The sequence below is a fragment of the Felis catus genome, chromosome F1, assembly GCF_018350175.1.
Source record: "Felis catus isolate Fca126 chromosome F1, F.catus_Fca126_mat1.0, whole genome shotgun sequence".
NCBI classification, from domain to species: Eukaryota; Metazoa; Chordata; class Mammalia; order Carnivora; family Felidae; genus Felis; species Felis catus.
In genome coordinates this window covers 30,434,439-30,451,317 of record NC_058384.1, presented here as the reverse complement: position 1 = coordinate 30,451,317, position 16,879 = coordinate 30,434,439, and the positions used below count along the sequence as shown (strand labels likewise).

Here is a 16,879-nt window from a genome sequence, read left to right as displayed (position 1 = left end):
AAGAATGGGATGACAGAGAGCCTGACCCCAAAAGCCTTGCCTGTGGTTTGTTTCATTGTTCTAGAACACCTGTCTCCCCATCTATGCCACTACTACCCTGTCCCCCACCTCCCAGGACCCCCAACCCCAGACCACAGGCACAGCACCTGTGTGGAGAGGCTGGTTTTGCTCTCTTCCCTCTGGATTCCACCTTCATCAGCTGGGCAGCGGCTTGAAGGGCCAGTTGCAGGAGGCAGGAGACAGGAACCTTGAGGGGAAGGGCCATGGAAAATCTAGGCCAGGGTTTCAGGTGAAATAGGGCTGGAAAATACCGTGAGGAGGGACTCTCAGGATCCGTCAGGGAGGGGGGAAGAAAAGGGAGCATGCCATGGACATTTTATAAAAAGGTTGTACAAATGTATGTTCCCAACGCACTTTATAAGAGCATCCCATCAGCATTGAGTGTCCGCATTTCAGAAGATCTCTGCTAACTGGAGGTGAAAAGTGACATTTAGCAGTGGCTTTGCTTTGCATTCTTTGAATTATTAGTGAGCTTGGAAATTTTTTCCAAAAATTGATTCACTATTTGCATTTCTTTTGTGCATTGTCTTTTCATGGCTGTTAAAGAAATTGTGGTAAATATACATAACGTATAATTTACCATTTTAACCATTTTTGAGTGTACAGTTCTATGCATTAAGTACATTCACACAGTTGTGCAACAATACCACATTCCCCCTCGGGAACTACTTCCTCCCAGCTGAAACTTTGTACCCATTAAATGCTAACTCCTTGTTCCTTCCTCCCATCAGTCCCAGGCAATCACCCTGTTCCTTTCTCTGTGTATGAATTTGATTACTGTAAGAACCTCATACAGTTGTCCCCCCCTCCCATCCACTGTTTCCCTTTCTATGGTTTCAGTCGCCCATGGTTACCCGAGATCTGCAAGCAGATGATCCTCTTTCTGACCTACGATCATAAGGTCAATAGTAGCCTAATGCTACATGGCAATGCCTACGTCATTCACCCCATTTCATTTCATTATGTAGGCACTGTATCATCTCATATCTCGAGAAGGGTGAGTACACAGAGAGTTGGAGAGAGATGATATTCACATAATTTTTATTGCAGTATATTGTTATACTTGTTCTATTTTATTGTTGATTGGTGTTGTTAATCTCCTTACTGTGCCCAACTTATAAATTAAACTTTATCATCGGTATGTATGTGTAGGAAAAAACGTAGAATATATATAGGGTTTGGTACTCTCTGCAGTTTTAGGCATCTCTTGGGGTTCTCAGAACGTATGCCCTGAGGATAAAGGGGGACAACTGTAGAAGAGGTATATCACACAGTATTTCTTCTTTTGTGCCTGACTTATTTCACTTAGCATAATGTCTTCAAGGTTCATCCATGTTACAGCTTGTGTCAAAATGTCATTTTTTAAGGCCAAATAATACTCCATTTTATGTATATACTACATTTTACATGTTTTGTTTTGTTTTTTTTTGAGAGAGAAACAGAAAGAGAGAGAGTGTGTGTCTGCATGAGTGGGGGAGGGGCAGAGAGAAAGGGAGAGAGAGAATCTTAAGCAAACTGGGTGCCATCAGCACAGAGTCCGACTTGGGGCTTGAACTCACAAACTGTGAGATCATGACCTGAGCCGAAATCAAGAGTCGGATGTGTAACCAACTAAACCACCCAGGCGCCCCTATACTACATTTTAAAAAGTAAACTCCACACCCAATGTGGGGTTCAAGCTCATGACCCCCAAGATCAAGTGTTGTGCATTCTACTGACCCAGCCAGCAGGTGCTCCTATACCACTTTTTGTCCATTCACCTGTTAGTGGACATCTGGGCTACTTCTACCTTTGGGGGCCGTTTTTTTTCCACGAAGGCCTGAACAGTTTTATTTTTTATTTTTTATAATTTAAGTAGTCTCTACGCCCAGCATGGGGCTCGAACTCACAACCCCGAGATCAAGAGTCCCATGCTCTACTGACTAAGCCAGCCAGGAGCCCCTGAAGAGTTTTCTTATCACTTTGTATGAACTATTCATGAATTAAGGATGATAAGTTATGGTCAGGACGTGTCCCAGGGGGAAGTGGATGTTTTCTCCTCTTTCATCAGGGTGAGAAGGCATCTTCACGATGTTCTGAGTGTGCAGAGACCCAGGCCCTGCTGATTCTGTTTTCCAGTTTCAGAAGGTGAGGACTATCCAGGCTTCCCCAGTCTAGATCCTGAAAACACATTGTTGATGAACAATCACATAGCCTTCTGGGGCGCCTGGGTAGTTTGGTCAGGTAAGCGTCCGACTTTGGCTCAGGTCATGATCTCACGGTTTGTGGGTTCAAGCCCCGCGTGGGGCTCTGTGCAGACAGCTTAGAGGCTGGAGCCTGCTTTGGACTCTGTATCTTTCTCTCTCTTTCTCTCTCTGCCCTTTCCCTGCTTGCACTCTCTCTCTTTCTCTCAAAAATAAAACATTAACATTTTTAAAATCTATAATAAAAAAAATAATAATCACCTAGCCTTCAAGAGCACCAAATGCCAATCTCCAAGTTGCCTGCTTTTTAGTTGAAATTTATTTATTTATTTTGAGAGAGAGAAAGAGAGAGAACGCAAGTGGGGAAAGGCAGAGAGAGAGAATCCCAAGCAGGCTCCACACTGTCAGCACAGAGCCCGATGGAGGGCTGGAACTCAGGAACCATGAGCCCATGACCTGAGCTGAAGTCGGATACTTCACTGACTCAGCCACCCAGGCTCCAGCCCGAAGTTGCCTGCTTTATACATTGGGGCATATAATCCTCACAGTCAGCCCAGAAGGTTTGAAGTAGGTGACACTCTCCAATTTTATCAGGAAAGAAACAGGCTTAGAGAGGTCATGCAGCTTGACCAGGGTCCACAGTTAGGTGGCAGAGCAGGGACTGGGGCCTTGTGCCTGTCTCCTAATTACCCACCAAGGAGCCCACCTGGCTTATACTCCTCATCCTGTGGGGGCATCGGTGGCCTGAGATGCTGGCTGGGAGCTGGCCCCCCAGCCCGAGCCCCAGCCAGCCGTCCCAGACAGCAGGGTGAGTTGTAGCCTGATGACATCATCCCCTCAGCTGTCTCGGCTTCTCTCCCCACCACAGCCCTGATCCCCAGCTGGGGCTTGGGGAATGTGGCCGCCACTCCTGCACTCTTTCGGCCAGGGCTGAGGTAACCAGGCAGCTGTTTTTAAAAGCCCTTGGGCGCCACCGGGCTGCTATTCTGAGGACCAGCTGCCACCTGGTCCCACCCCACCATCTGGCTCTCGTGGGTTCTGCTGGGCTTGGGGGAGTTGAAATAATTTGGTGGTTGGCCCCTCTGGCTACCTCTGAACCAAGTCCCTCTGGCTATGGCGGGGGTCCGGCCAACAGACACCCCTCCAAGGATCCCTTAGGTGGCTGGTGATTCTTTGGGACATTTCCCCACACTTACCATCTTTTCTATTAAGTAGGTACAAATAGCACTTTTCTGTATAGAAACATGCTTGTGCCTTCATGCTGGATAACTTCCCTCCTTCCTCTGTCTCTGTGCTCCCCTGCCACCACCTTGTACTTGGCCTAGAGCTTGGAACGTAGCAGGTGCTAAAGAAATGTTCACATCTCCCCTTCTCTCCTCACTTCCCTGTGAAATCTCTGGCACAGTCTTACACAGAATTCCAGGTATGGGTCGATCCGTAGGTGTCACTGCAAAAAACGACAAGCTTGACTCTAGCGTTTGTAAGGGCAGAAATACAAGGATACATTCCATATTTTGACTCTGTGTGTGTGTGTGTGTGCGCGCGTGTGTGTGTGCATGTGGGAGGGTCATGTAAGCAAATGGTCAAATTGGAGCACTTTGCTTGGAAAAATTACTCTCCGAGACAGGAATGTGGCTTGAGTTGATACGTTGTAAACAAAATGCAGTTTGCAGAACAGCTGTGCAAGCATGCGCCCGCACCTCCTACATTCCCTCCCAGGGGCGCACACACTCTCAGCACCTTGGCTGTGAAGTAGGGCGTGGGACTAGTTTCCTTTTTGCTGAAGGGGCAGTTGCTGTGAGTAGGAAGTCAGTTGCAAAGCCAAGAGAGAAGAGAGGCACTGAGAGGAAAAGAATGTCAAGTAGCGTTTTAAGTCAATGCAGCCAAAGGTGTGGACCGTAGAGAAGTATGGCAGAGCCGGCCCCCCCCCCCCCCCCACCCGCCGCAGGCCCAGGGGCAGCATCCCTGTGGGGTCTGAGCCTGGAGCACCGCGCCGGGGAGAGGGGGGGAACATCCTTCAGCGGCGTCTGGCTCTGGTGCCCGGCCAGGCTGCCCGACGCTGTCCCCAAGAAGTTTCTCCACCGGCGGCTCCACCTTCCATCAGCTAAGCACTAAATCCCCAGGGCCTCCCTTTCCCTGTTTTCTTGAGGATGAACTAATCCGCCCTGGGGCCCCTTCTGCTCCTCCCTAAGTGGCTTACGCCTGGAGGAGTCTCCTCTTTCCCTCCTGGTGGTGGCACTGCTCACCGGAGCCTGAGGCCAAGCTTAAGAGCCTAAGAAATGGGGAATAAAGCACGCACTGCATCATCCCTTGCCTCCCAGGAGTGGCTGGATTGGAAGCCCCTGCCCTTTCTTGCTCTGGGCCTCGTTGGCAGGGTTGCTCAGAGCCGCCTGGTGTCTCAGAGTTGGTGTCTTAGCTCTAAATTCCTGTAAAGAGTCACTTACCTCTCCCTTTCCTGTCCTTGCTTGCTGTTGCTCCTTTCTCCTCCCAACAGAGCTTAGAACTGTGTGCCCTCGGTTGTAGACCCTGGTGAGTGTTGACCAAGACTAGGAAAGGGAGACTGGCAGCTGTCAGGGGTGAAAGGGTAAGGTGGCTTACGGGTCACAGGGGCTGCACTGAACTGGGAAGAGTCAGGGCATGAGGGGAATCTTTACTAATCCACGTGGGCCAGACTCAGAGAAGGGCCGCGATGGGCGTGGTGTTGAGGAGAAACGGCGCGTCGGAGCGCCATGTTGCATTTTTTCAGGGTACCATTCATCTTGTGTTCAGTGGTCCCCTTGAGCATAATGGGTCATACCAGCCATGCAGGAAAACATGCAGTCCCTGCAGTAAAACTCTGAGGGTTAACGGAGCACTTCTGTGAACATCCTGGGCCAGGCTCAGTGGGGGACACTATAGGACATAGTCCTTGGCTTCAAGGAGACACTGAGGCTTCCATGGGAAAGCAGGCTGAGGGCCCTAGAGAGCCACAGTGACCCAGGGCAGGTGTGTATGGAGGGAACATACAAGGAAAACTTTGGCAAAGGACCGGCTGGTCTGGGGGGCCCTGTGCAGGTGGCCATCTGCTGTCAGGAGCAGCTCTCTGGTGCCTTCAGTCCTGTGCCTGCCCTCAGAAATTGGGCCCCAGAGCATCTCCTTGATAAAAAGTTCTCTCTGTACTTCTTTGCAGCCTTCAGTGCCCCAGGTTCCAAACTACAGGCTGTCGATGACCATCCCAGACTGGCTCCAGGCAATCCAGAACTACATGAAGACACTACAGTATCCTTCCAACCAGGGACTGGGCAGACCCGGCCAGGGAACGGGCATGGTGAGCTCCAGTCTGGTGGCGGGTCTGTCCCCAGTCGGTCAGCACATGCTCTCTAAGATTGGTGAGGCCGGGCACGAAGGGATGTCCCAGCGTGAGTGTCTAGAAAGCACTGTAATAGAGGGTGTAATTGCAGTGGTCAGACCCTTCCCCCTTTAGGCAGGTGCGGGCCAGGACAGCAAGGTGCAGTGAGGCAGCGGTGGCCCCCTGGATCCCCTCTTCTTTCCTTCCCCTCCTGTCTCACCACCTCCCCTCCTCGGTCATCTTTGTTTCCTTCCTTCTGTCTTCCTCTACTGTCTGTCTTCCTCCCTCTTCCCTCCTGGGCTTCTTTCTGCTGTTTTGCTTTCCTTTTCACTTTTTTGTCTTCATCTTGACCACTCATAATCTGGAAGAGGCCCACTTGGCACTGCCTTTGGCAGACTGGTGGCCTTGCCTCCTCCTACAGGAATACGTGGGGCTCTGGGATGAGGGTGAGTTTGAAAAGGTGCTGAGGAGCCCAGTGGGTCCAGGCTGGATTCAGACCAGCTGGACTTGCGTCCTTCTCTCCGCCAGTGTGCTCGGGTTGTTCGTAACCAAGATTAGATCCGTCCTGTGCGCCGTACCAGCATCGTAAGAACAAGGGGGCAGAGGTGGGTGGTCCACTGGCTCCTGCTGTTTTTTCAGGGACAGGAATCAGATGGGAGCTGGCTGACAGAGTTGTCTGTGGGAGGGACACACCGTTTGCTCGAGTCAGTGAGCATCTCAGAGCTAAGCCGGCCTCAGACCCCTTAGCCCCTAGCACATTGTCCAGGAGGTCAATTCTTTGATGACCTCTGTCCTTCCTCCCTAAAGACAGAATTCAGCAGAAAGTATTTCATTGGGACACTGCACACGTGTTCCACGTGCCTCGGAAGAGGCCCTTCCTCTCTGGGCTATCGGTAAGAATCGGGGCTGTGGGTTTTTGTGTCTTCTCTGAAGGGAAGAACATACCAGAGGGGAGTAACACCAATTGCTGCTCATTTGGGCAGGCAGATTACTTCATTAGCTTCTCGGGTCCTGTGTCACAGATGAGGAACTCCCCTGCGTGACATCTTCCCGGTGGAATCCTGAAGCAGTAGGAGAAGGGGAGGTGGACACCCCTGAGAAGGCTATCTGGTATTGGTGCTGATCCCCAAACTGGGGCCCCTGGGGAGCTCCATGTGGTCCAGAGCATAAACCCCTACCAGAGTAGACCTGGACCCAAAGAGCTAAGCCTTCCTGGAGGTGACCGGCTCTTCACAGAACATTTCAGAAGGTGACAGAAATTAGAATGGCTCCCCATTTCTTTTTTTTTTTTAAGTTTATTTTTGAGAGGGGGAGTGGGTTGGGGATCCAAAGCACAGAGGATCTCTGTGCTGACAGCAGAGAGCCCGATACAGGGCTCAGACTCATGAACCGTGAGACCCTGACCTGAGCCGAAGTCTGACGCTTAACTGACTCAGCCATGCAGGGGCCCCTGGCTCCCCACTTGTATCTAAGAAGCCGTCTTCACAAGGATCATCCAGCCAGAGATGAAAGAGAATGATCCTGGCTGGGAATGCCCTGATAGGGGCAAATTTGCATGTGCCTTACATATCGTAGGCTCTGTCTCCCCGTAAGCCCTTGCAGCACGTTCTCAGCCACGGTTTCACTGTTGCCTTGAAGGATCTGCTTTTTCATTCTCTTCTCTGACCCGTGATGCTGGTCACTGACCTGATCGCTGACTGCAGAGAGGGCGGGAATAGGGAGAGCACCCAACAAGCTGCCGGGATCCTGCGCTCCAGGTCACCTGGCCCTTGGAGCCACCACACAAAGAAGGCAGAGTGTGGCCTCTGTGGTTTCTCTTCTGACCACACTTTCACAGGCAGATCTCGAAGATCTTTGCGGTTTCGGTTCCAGACCACTGCAAAAGAGCGAATGTGGCAGTAAAGCGAATCAAGTGAATTTTTTGTTTCCCCAGTGCATATAAAACTTCTGTTTACACCACCCTATAGTCAGTATATTACGTGTGCAGTAACCTGCCTAAAATAACAATCTACATACCTTAATTAAAAGGTTTTAGGGGCTCCTGGGTGGCTCAGTCGGTTAAGTGTCTGACTCTTGATTTCGGCTCAGGTCCATGATCTCATGGTTCGTGAGTTCAAGCCCTGCATCGTGCTGTGTGCTGACAGTGCAGAACCAGCTTGGGATTCTCTCTCTCTCTCTTTCTGTTTCTCCCCTGATTGTGCTCTCTCTCTCTCTCTCGGAATAAATAAACTTTAAAGAAATAAAATAAAAAGCCTTTATTGTTAAGAAGTACTGACCATCATCTGAGCTTTCAGTTGAGGCATAATCACTGATTGATTACAGGTCACCATAACAAAATATAATCATAATGAAAAAGTTTGAAATGCTGTGAAAATTACCGAGGTGTAACACAAAGACACAAAGTGAGCAAATGCTGTTGGAAAAATGGTGCCAACAGACTTGCCTGACGCAGGGTTGCCACAAGTTCTCAGTCTGTAAAAAAACAAAAACAAAAACAACCCATCGTTTCTATGAAGGGCAGTACAGCAAAGGACAATACAATGCTTGTATTTAGTTCCTTGGGACTTCTTACTGCTTTGTCCTGGACACAGGAACACATGATTGGGCACCAGGCCAGCCCTGACTATAGACGGGCTCATTTGGGGATAGGAGAGGACAGATTCTGACAGCTTCAGAATGCTAGCCATAAGTGGATCTTGCATGGGGTTCTGGAAAGACAGGTGCCCCCTAAGCTCTCTGCATGGGGAGAGACCTTCTGAGGATCAGCTCAGGCTCAGTAAGTCTCTCCCTCTGAAGGTGATGTTTACAAGAGGCTGTCTTCTCCAAGCTCACTTTCTGGAGCTCATAGCTGTAAGGAACTGAGCAAGGAAGGCCAGGCAATTTTTTATTATTTTATTATGGATTTGTCTCACTTTACATGCTAGATGTATAGATTAGATCTGTGAAAAGAAAGAAAGCTAGGCATATAAATAGATTTTTTGCTCACTGAATTCTACTTTAACTACACCAGGAATCTCACTATTTAAAAAAAAAATTTTATGTTTGTTTATTTTTGAGAGAGAGTGCACAAGCTTGTGCACGTGGGGGAGGGGCAGAGAGAGGAGGAGACAGAGTATCCAAAACAGGCTCTGCACTTATGGCAGAGAGCCTGATGGGGGGCTCAAACTCCTGAACCCGTGAGATCATGACCTGAGCTGAAGTTGGGAGCTTAGCGCCTCGTTTTTCTCTTTTACCTCTAAGGGTTTTTATATTGCAGTTTTCAATAGCTGGGCAAGCCTGTACTGTTATTGGCTGTTCTTATGGCTCATGCTGATAATTTCCAGCTTGGTGAGCTTGTTAAAATCATCTTTCTGGCTCTCACCCTGGAACCTCCCAACAGAACAGTCCCAAGCAGGGTGACTTGGAAATGACATCTAGGGTTAAGATCATAGCCTGGGGGTGCCTGGGTGGCTCAGTCAGGTTAATCAGGTCATGATCTCACAGTTCATGAGTTCAAGCCCCACATCAGGCTCTGTACTGACAGCTCAGAGCCTGGAGCCTGCCTCAGATTCTGTGTCTCCCTCTCTCTCTCTGGCCCTCCCCTGCTCTCACTCTGTCTCTGTCTGCCTCAAAAGTAAACATTAAAATAAATAAATAAATAAAACCGTTAACCTGAAATTGGAGTCTCCAGAGGTGGATCCCAGAACCTGCCTATAATGAGCTCCTCCTCCCCCTTCCCCCTGTCTGGTAGCTCTTACCTGTGCTTGTGTCTGAGTGGTCAGGCATGCCTGTGCTGGGAGGGGAATCCTCACCCTCCTCAGAGAGGGTGTGCAGGGCATTTAGGTGCTTGGTGCCACCTTCTGCCACTGCCTGTACCACTGTAGGGTCACACATCTAATCTCATGCACGCTGCCAGGGTTACAAGTTCATGGTTCGTTAGCATCTTCCCAACATGCACTTTTTCTATAGGACTTTGTTTGAGACAGGAAAGAGAAATGTGTAAAGCAACTTTTCTTCAGGCTCTGAAGAAAATCAAGATCCAGTGTCAGAGAGCATGACATCAAGGAATCTTTGGTCTCCTTCAGAATGACCTGGTGCAGGCTTGCCAGTCCCTGACACTTTCTGGGCAAGCAGCTAAATCCCAAGTTGTGGGTAATGGTGTCATCTTCTCAGACTTCATAATCATTGTCTAGTATCAGTCCAGTGAAATTAAAGTGAGGTCTCCACAGTAAGCTTTGCTGCAGAGACAGTGCACTATTGAGAAACCCTACCACCCACCCACCCTTCTATCCATCATCCTTCCATTCCATCCATCCATCTGTCCATCCAGCCACCCACCTACCCATCCATCCATCCATCCATGCATCCATCCATCCATCCACTCCTTCTATCCATCCATCCATCCATCTCTATTATCTGTCCATCCATCCACCCTTCCAATCAGTCACCCTTCCATTCTGTTCATTCTTTCCATCCATCCATCCATCCTTCCACCCACCCACCTTTCCATTTCATCAATTCGACCCTTCCTTCCTTCCATTCATCCATCCACCCTTCCACCAATCCACCCATTTTTCTATCTGTCTGTCTACCCATGTATTCATTTATTCCTCATGCATTTAATCATATTTGCTAACTGGAATATGTTGGGCTTGTGCCAGGCATTACGGGTAATATAAAGATAATAAATAAATGATCCCAACTCTCAGAGTTTGTAGTCTAGTAGGTGAACTAAGACATGTATTCCCCTAAACAGAATACAGAGCAGATTGAAATAGCTATTATAAAGATCCAAGCTGTTTGGGGGCTTGAGTTAGAACCTGGATTTTCAGAGCAGGACATTGAGGAGTAAGAGGCTCTTGGCTACCTTCTGGCTACTGAACACTTTCTGGAAAGCCCCTTACTTCTTTATCCCTTTGAGAAATCAATGTACAGCTTCCTCTGCTGGATTACTGGGGCCTTTGGAGTTTTCTGTCACTTTCCCTTTACATACTTCACACAGATACAATCATACAGGGACCCAGTTCTTTGAAATTAGGAAAATGAGACCGCTGAGTGGGTAAGTGGTGCATGATCTGTGGGCCAGGTGACGTCTCTCCTACTTGAAAGCTGCCCACTCCCTCTCTCACTCTTTATCCCTGTATCCCAGTGCTCAAATATCCAGTCTGTAAGGGACTGGGATTGGGGGGGTGCCCTGGGGCCAGGTTGGAGGTGGGGCTAGGGCTTGGGCCACTCTGACAGCTAAGCTCCATGGTGGAGACTAACTCTTCCAGGGGTGGGGGAGGCGTGTGAAATTAATTTTATGTGGTCTTCTTTACTTTCTCTTTGTCAAGCCCCTTGTCCTGTGTAATGCCCCTTGCCCTCCCCTTGGGAGGATGCTGGGGAATATAGGCACTAACCTCCAGGAACTAACTCTTGGAGAGAGCAGTGGAGAATTTAAGAATTTAGTTCTGCCAGTGCAGATGTGCTTTGGTTCCATCCTCCACGCCGAGCTCTCCCCTTTTCTCTGCAATCCTGCATGGCACCTAATGTGGAGACAGGCACGCTGACGGATTGACAGACGGACTGACTGCATGATGAAACAAGTCCTGAGATGCTTTGTTGTGCTCTATCCTACAGGTTAATGGAAACAGCAAAAGAAATGACTCGGGAGTCCTTGCCTATCAAATGCCTTGAAGCTGTCATCCTGGGCATGTATCCTTTGAGTTATGTTTGCTTAAGTTTACTCCATAGATGGCAGCCTCAGAGTGAGGCCGATTGTGCCTTCATTGTCCTAGATTCGCAGAGATGATGCCCATTGTCTCCTTGGGGGAAATTGGCAAGCTCCCCTGGTGCCTCTCTTTAACTTTCACCTTCTGGAGTTGAACCAAATCAGAGCTTGATGGGACCATTGTCTATGTAACCTGTTAGCTGAAGCCAGTACCACTAGCTCAGGCCACATCCGCTGGGCACAAAGAGAATTCCAACTTAGAGGGACTAGAGAGTGTGTATCATTATCTTTTGCATTCATCTGGCTTTATAACAGGATAGACACTCAGGAGAAATAGGATTATCCAAATGCATCTCTGGGGAAGATTCTAAGAGTAGACTGTGGAGGAGACCAAGCAATGGCGTAGAGTCCTGACTCCGCAGAACATAGAGCTGAAACAAGGGTCTGGTCTCTCCCATACGTTCTGTTCCATTTTCCCCAGACTCCTGGCCCAGCCTAAGGGGAATATGGTCCAGAAAAGTTGTGACAGCACTGACTTAGTTAGTGATGATGGTACAAGAGCAAAGATCTGGTACAAGAGCAAAGAAACTTGTGGTCCTTTGGGTTGGACAGCTGGAAGGGGGCAATAACCAAGGAAATGCAAAAAGACGTGGACTTGGTAGATGGTCCCAGGTAAGACTGGTTAGGTCCTTGAGGGCTGTGCTGAGAAGTGGGAACTTTCTCCAGAAGGCAATGGGAAGCCCACGGGAAAGATCTGGAGCACAGGGCATGACACGCTCAGGCATGTTCTTTAGAGAGGTGGTTCTTAGGGCAGATTGAAAGGCAGACTGAGCTGTTCCCTGAGAGAAATGGTGGTGCTTGAACCATGGTCCTGGCCATGGGAGCGGGTGTGAGGGGACATCAAGGAGACAGGATGTACAGGATTTAGAGGTCAAATGAGGGCAAGAGTTGACGAGGAAGGAATCAACCAATACAGCTTTCTGGATTCCAGATTGGGTGACGGTCTGTGGAGGATGGGCTGAATGGATGAGGGATACAGAGAGGTGAGATACTTCTGCCCAGGAGCCATAAAGGTGGAGGAAGGAGTTGGGGAGTCATTGGCACCACTTGTGGGCTGAGTAGCTGTAAGAGTCAGAGGAGACAGAGGCAATGAGCCCACATTGCGGGCTTGGAAAATTGGGTGATCAATTTAGCATACCCAGGCGCCCCGGTCTGCTGGACGTTTTCACGGGAAGGGCAGTTTCTGGCCGTCTGCAGCCTGCAGAACACTGGCCAGGCCTCGTCTGAAGTACGATCGTCCACAGGTGCCCAGGCTGACATTTGAAAAATGGAAACTTGAGCCGTATTGAGGCCCTGCCCCACTCTCTTGTCATACCTCCATCCTGCTCCTCACAAAGGAGATGAAACGTGTGCTGGGGAGCCCAGCAGGAGGGCAGAACGGGGTGGGGACAGCAGATGGCCCAGGGCCCTTTTGTGGCAGGAGTCGGCCACAGCTGTTGGGCACAGCCCCCTGCAAGTTTAATGGGGGTGAACAGTTGTTGGGGATCTGCCGGAGGGATCAGTGAGGGAGAGCACAAGCACGGGCCCTTCCCTGGGTGGCCCAGCTCCCCTCAGACTCTGCTGACGGATGTCCGGGTGTACCTGGACAGAGGTCACCTTGCTTTACCCAGTAGCCGTGTCCCTGCGCAAATTGTATAAACCCAAACACGATTTTGGCTTACTGGGATTACTTAAATCTTTAGGGACTGTGAGGGATACACCTGTGACTGGCGTCTGGCCCAGCCCAAATGAGGGGACAGTGGCTCTTGGTTTTCCCTCGTTCTTACTAGTGTGACGTTTTAGAAAAGGGCAGAGGAGGTGGGAAGGGTGCAGAAACATGGCTCGCGCTGCTGAACTCAGGGAAATTTGACTCTTGGACACAGACGAGAAACCCAGACCTGAATTCTAAAAGTTACAGTATCTTTGTCTTTTCCCTTTGCTCTTTGTCAGCACCTCTGTGGCCCACTTTTCTCCCGAGCACAGTGAAGGACATGGCTTGAGTCAGATGTCCGTGTCTCCCACAGGCCCCTCTGCAGGTCCGGGGAGGCAAATGGTACTTCAGCAACTTTGAAACAGGTCAGCTTGGCTGCTGCTTAGAGCCCTGTGTCCCCTGTCTTGTCCTGCCTTGTTTCCTCTCGTCTGACGTGAGGCCACTGTTCAGGATTCGTTCACGGAGAGCCCCTTCTTTCGATCTTGCCTCAGTGCGTGCGCACACTCTCACATGCCTGCCGGAGAGATGGAGCTTTGGTTCCAAGTTATCTTCTAATTCCGGCAGCAATTTCGGGGGCCTCGCTGACCCTGAAGGGGTTAATCATGGTACCAAAGTTCTGTGCTGGATTCAAGTGACAGGTGTGTTCTTAGAGGTGGGGTAGGCACATGCCCAGCCGGCTGGGTTCCGGGTGGATCTTCCAGGAGCTTGGGCACTGCTGTCTCCCTCTTCCCTAGAAAAGCCCAGACGATTCCTTGCCCTCATCCTTGTCCCCTCCCTCTCCGAGCCCAGGTCCTCTAGGTCCCAAGGCTTTCCTGATTGCCATCAAGATGGAACAAATCCTTGAGACCGGTCTTTCCTGCACCCTCCTCACTCCCTCTTCTCCACGTGGCCAACTCTACTTGTCCTACAAGACCAACTTTGGCATGGTCACCGCATGACCTCTTCTCTGCTCTCCCTGCGCGCACTGGGCTTACCTCTCTGACAGTACGCATCACACTGGGGTGGTTCCTTTCCATTTTATCGAGATCCCATTGATGTACAGCACTGTGTAAGCTTAAGGGGAACAGCATAATGGCTTGACATACGTATATGGTGAGTGTGGGGGTTTTTAACTGCAGTAAAATATTCATAACACAAATCTACCATTCTGTTTCTAAATGCACAGTTTAGTGGCATTGAGGACATTCATGCTTTTGTTCAACCGTCAGCACCCTCTGCGTCCAGAACTTCATCTTCTCCAACTGAAACGCCCGTTGAACACTAACTCCCCATTTTCTCCCCTCTCCCCTGCCAACCACCGTTCTACTTCTGTCTCTATGAATTTGATTACTTCAGATACCTCGTAAAGTTCCATCGTACAGTATTTGTCCTTTTGTGGCTGGCTTATTTCACTTAACATAATGTCCTCAAGGTTCATCCATGGAGCATGTGTCAGAATTTCCTAACCTTTTAAAAAGTTTGTTTATTTATTTATTTATTTATCTAGAGAGAAAGAGAGAGAGTGCAAGAGAGGGGCAGAGAGAGGAGAGAGAATCTCAAGCAGGCTCTGCACTGTTAGCACAGAGAGTGACACAGGACTCAAACTCACGAACTTTGAGATCATGACCTGAGCCAAAATCAAGAGTCGGATATTTAACTGACTGAGCCACCCAGGTGCCCCAGAATTTCCTAACTTTTTAAGGCTGAATATTCCATTGTATGTATTCTCCACGTTTCCTGTATCCGTTCACCCGCAGACCCTTGGGTTGCTTCCTCCTCGGAGCTGTTGTGAACAAAGCTGCTATGAACATGGGTGTGCAACTATCGGTTCGAGTCCCTGCTTTTAGTTCTTTGGGGTACGTACCCAGAAGTGGAATTGCTGCATCCTATGGCAATGGTATGTTTCATTTTTTTGAGGAACTGCTGTATTGATCATATTGTGTCCACTTTGAGTCTGTCTCCCCGAGAGACTTCCAGAGAAGGGTTGGATCCTTGATCTTTGGCTCCACAGCCCCACCTGTGGGCTGTCTGGCACAGGAGATGTGCACCCAGTAAGTGCTTGTTATACTGACTGAAACAACTAAGGAGTGCCCTTATGCCAGCCCCAGAGAGCTCGTCCCAGAAAACAAGCAAGAATTGATGCAAGAGGGCTCAGAAGGATATGATTTCACTCCCTTCCTGCCGGTTAACATCACATGAGGAAGTGAAAACAGGTAACCATTTTTATAGAGAGGAGCCATCTGTGCCTAAATTGAGGCTGAGGACGAGGCTGACCTCAGGGCTGCGGGCTGGCTTCTATTAGTTCCTGTCTTTCAAGGGAACCTGCGTTGGCCCCCACTGACGCAGTCTTTTGAAGTGTAAGGAATGTATGTTCACAATGGAGGTTTATCCATTCAACAAGCACGAAGCAAGCACCTCCGTGTGCCAGGCCTGCACTATGCCCCGGGGAACACCAGCATGTGAAACGGAACTCCTTGCAAGAGGCAAACAAATAAACAATTACAATAGTGGGTGATTAAGCACCAGGTACTACAGGGGTTCTTGAGTGGGAGTGGGGGTGGTACTTAACCCACACAGAGGAAGGTCAGAGAAGGGAGAGGAAGGGGGAGGGGATAGCAGTGAGGCTGTTCCAGTTGGGGTGCAGCCTATGGAAAGAGGATAGGGCCCACAGCATCCTTATCACTCACGATTCCTAGGAGTTCCCAAAGGAATTGAGTCCCCTGCCCTAGAAGGCTGATGTGCAGTGAAGCCATAAGACAAGTTATACTGCAGTTGGGGGCATCATGTAGTGCGAAGAGTGTTTAGTGGCATTTTGTTCAAAGTTTCGTAGGTCGCTTTGGTCTCATAGCTTTGTGCTGTAAAGGCCACTTAAAAGTCATTTAGGAGTTTCAGTTACATTTGACTTCACATTATGAGGGATTATACGTGCTGAGGGCACAGGTGTGGATGCTTTGCGGTCCCGGCGTATCCTTCAAAAAGTCACGGGTCGCCCTTGGGTCCGTGTGCTAGTCCAGGGTGTGGCGGAAAGGAGATTGTACAAAGGAATAATGAGCAGGGGCTGAATCGTGGCAGGACTTTTGTAAGGGATTTGGGCTAAGTCTGGGGAAGATGAGAGACACTGAAAACTTAAGCAGAAGAGCTGATGTGTACCAAATTTTGGCTTGAATAGACCACTCTGGCCTTTGTGTGGAAATCACGTTGGAGTGGGGGCAGGAAACGGTGAAGAGAAATGCTCAGAGAATGGAAGACCGTCTCTACTAACTGAGCCCTTATCACGCCCTGGCCACCATGTTCAACACCCGGATGATTATCTACCTTAGAAACACTCTGGAGTCACCAAATGTTTTCAGCAGAAAAGTGACACCAGTGAGTTTTCCGCATCACTCTCCAGAAAACCGGGTCCTGGCCAGGGCTATCCTGGGACTTTGAGATGGGCTCGTGGATGTGGCACTTCTTGCCCCTGGCTCCAGCGTGTGGAGTCACGGGGGGTAGTTACTTGGAGCTGCGCTCTGTGGGGGTTACTGGTCCCAAACTGAGGCAGCGGTAAGAGGCCGAGTTAGTCCATCCAAATGGGCTGATAAGTGGAGAGAGCCAAGCTGTGATCCCAAGCGCGTTGGGGGTGAGGGGAGTCTGTGGTTTGTGTGCTGGAGGCAGCTTTCTGTGTGGTACCCAAGGCTGTCGACATGGGTGTGCCGGGGCCCGTGAGAGGAGCAGATGAGGTGCAGGCATGAGCTGTTCTGACACCTTGCCATCCAGGTAATCAACCAGTCTGTTTCTTTTATGTCCGCATTGCCTTGCCTTGATTCTGGTTTTCATTTCTTCTCTGGAGCATTGCAGAGGCTTTCGGTTCCTGGTCTGTCCCACACGCTCCAGCCAGAATTAATGTCCGA

At 49.7% G+C, this 16,879-nt stretch overlaps 1 protein-coding gene across 6 annotated transcripts in view; it reads left to right on the top strand.

Annotated features, from left to right (window-relative positions):
- The window catches only part of VASH2 (vasohibin 2), a 50,958-nt gene that overhangs the window by 4,444 nt on the left and 29,635 nt on the right, over positions 1–16,879 (top strand). For 4 of the 6 annotated variants that reach the window (XM_019821833.3, XM_003999298.6, XR_002151203.3 and 1 more), the window contains exons 2-4: positions 5,413–5,501; positions 10,553–10,609; positions 11,170–11,244. In XM_019821833.3, coding sequence (XP_019677392.1) covers positions 5,413–5,501; positions 10,553–10,609; positions 11,170–11,244 — 221 coding nt within the window. The remainder of the gene's footprint in view (positions 1–5,412; positions 5,502–10,552; positions 10,610–11,169; positions 11,245–16,879) is intronic. The other 2 variants (XM_045049279.1, XM_003999299.6) reach the window with 1 other exon arrangement.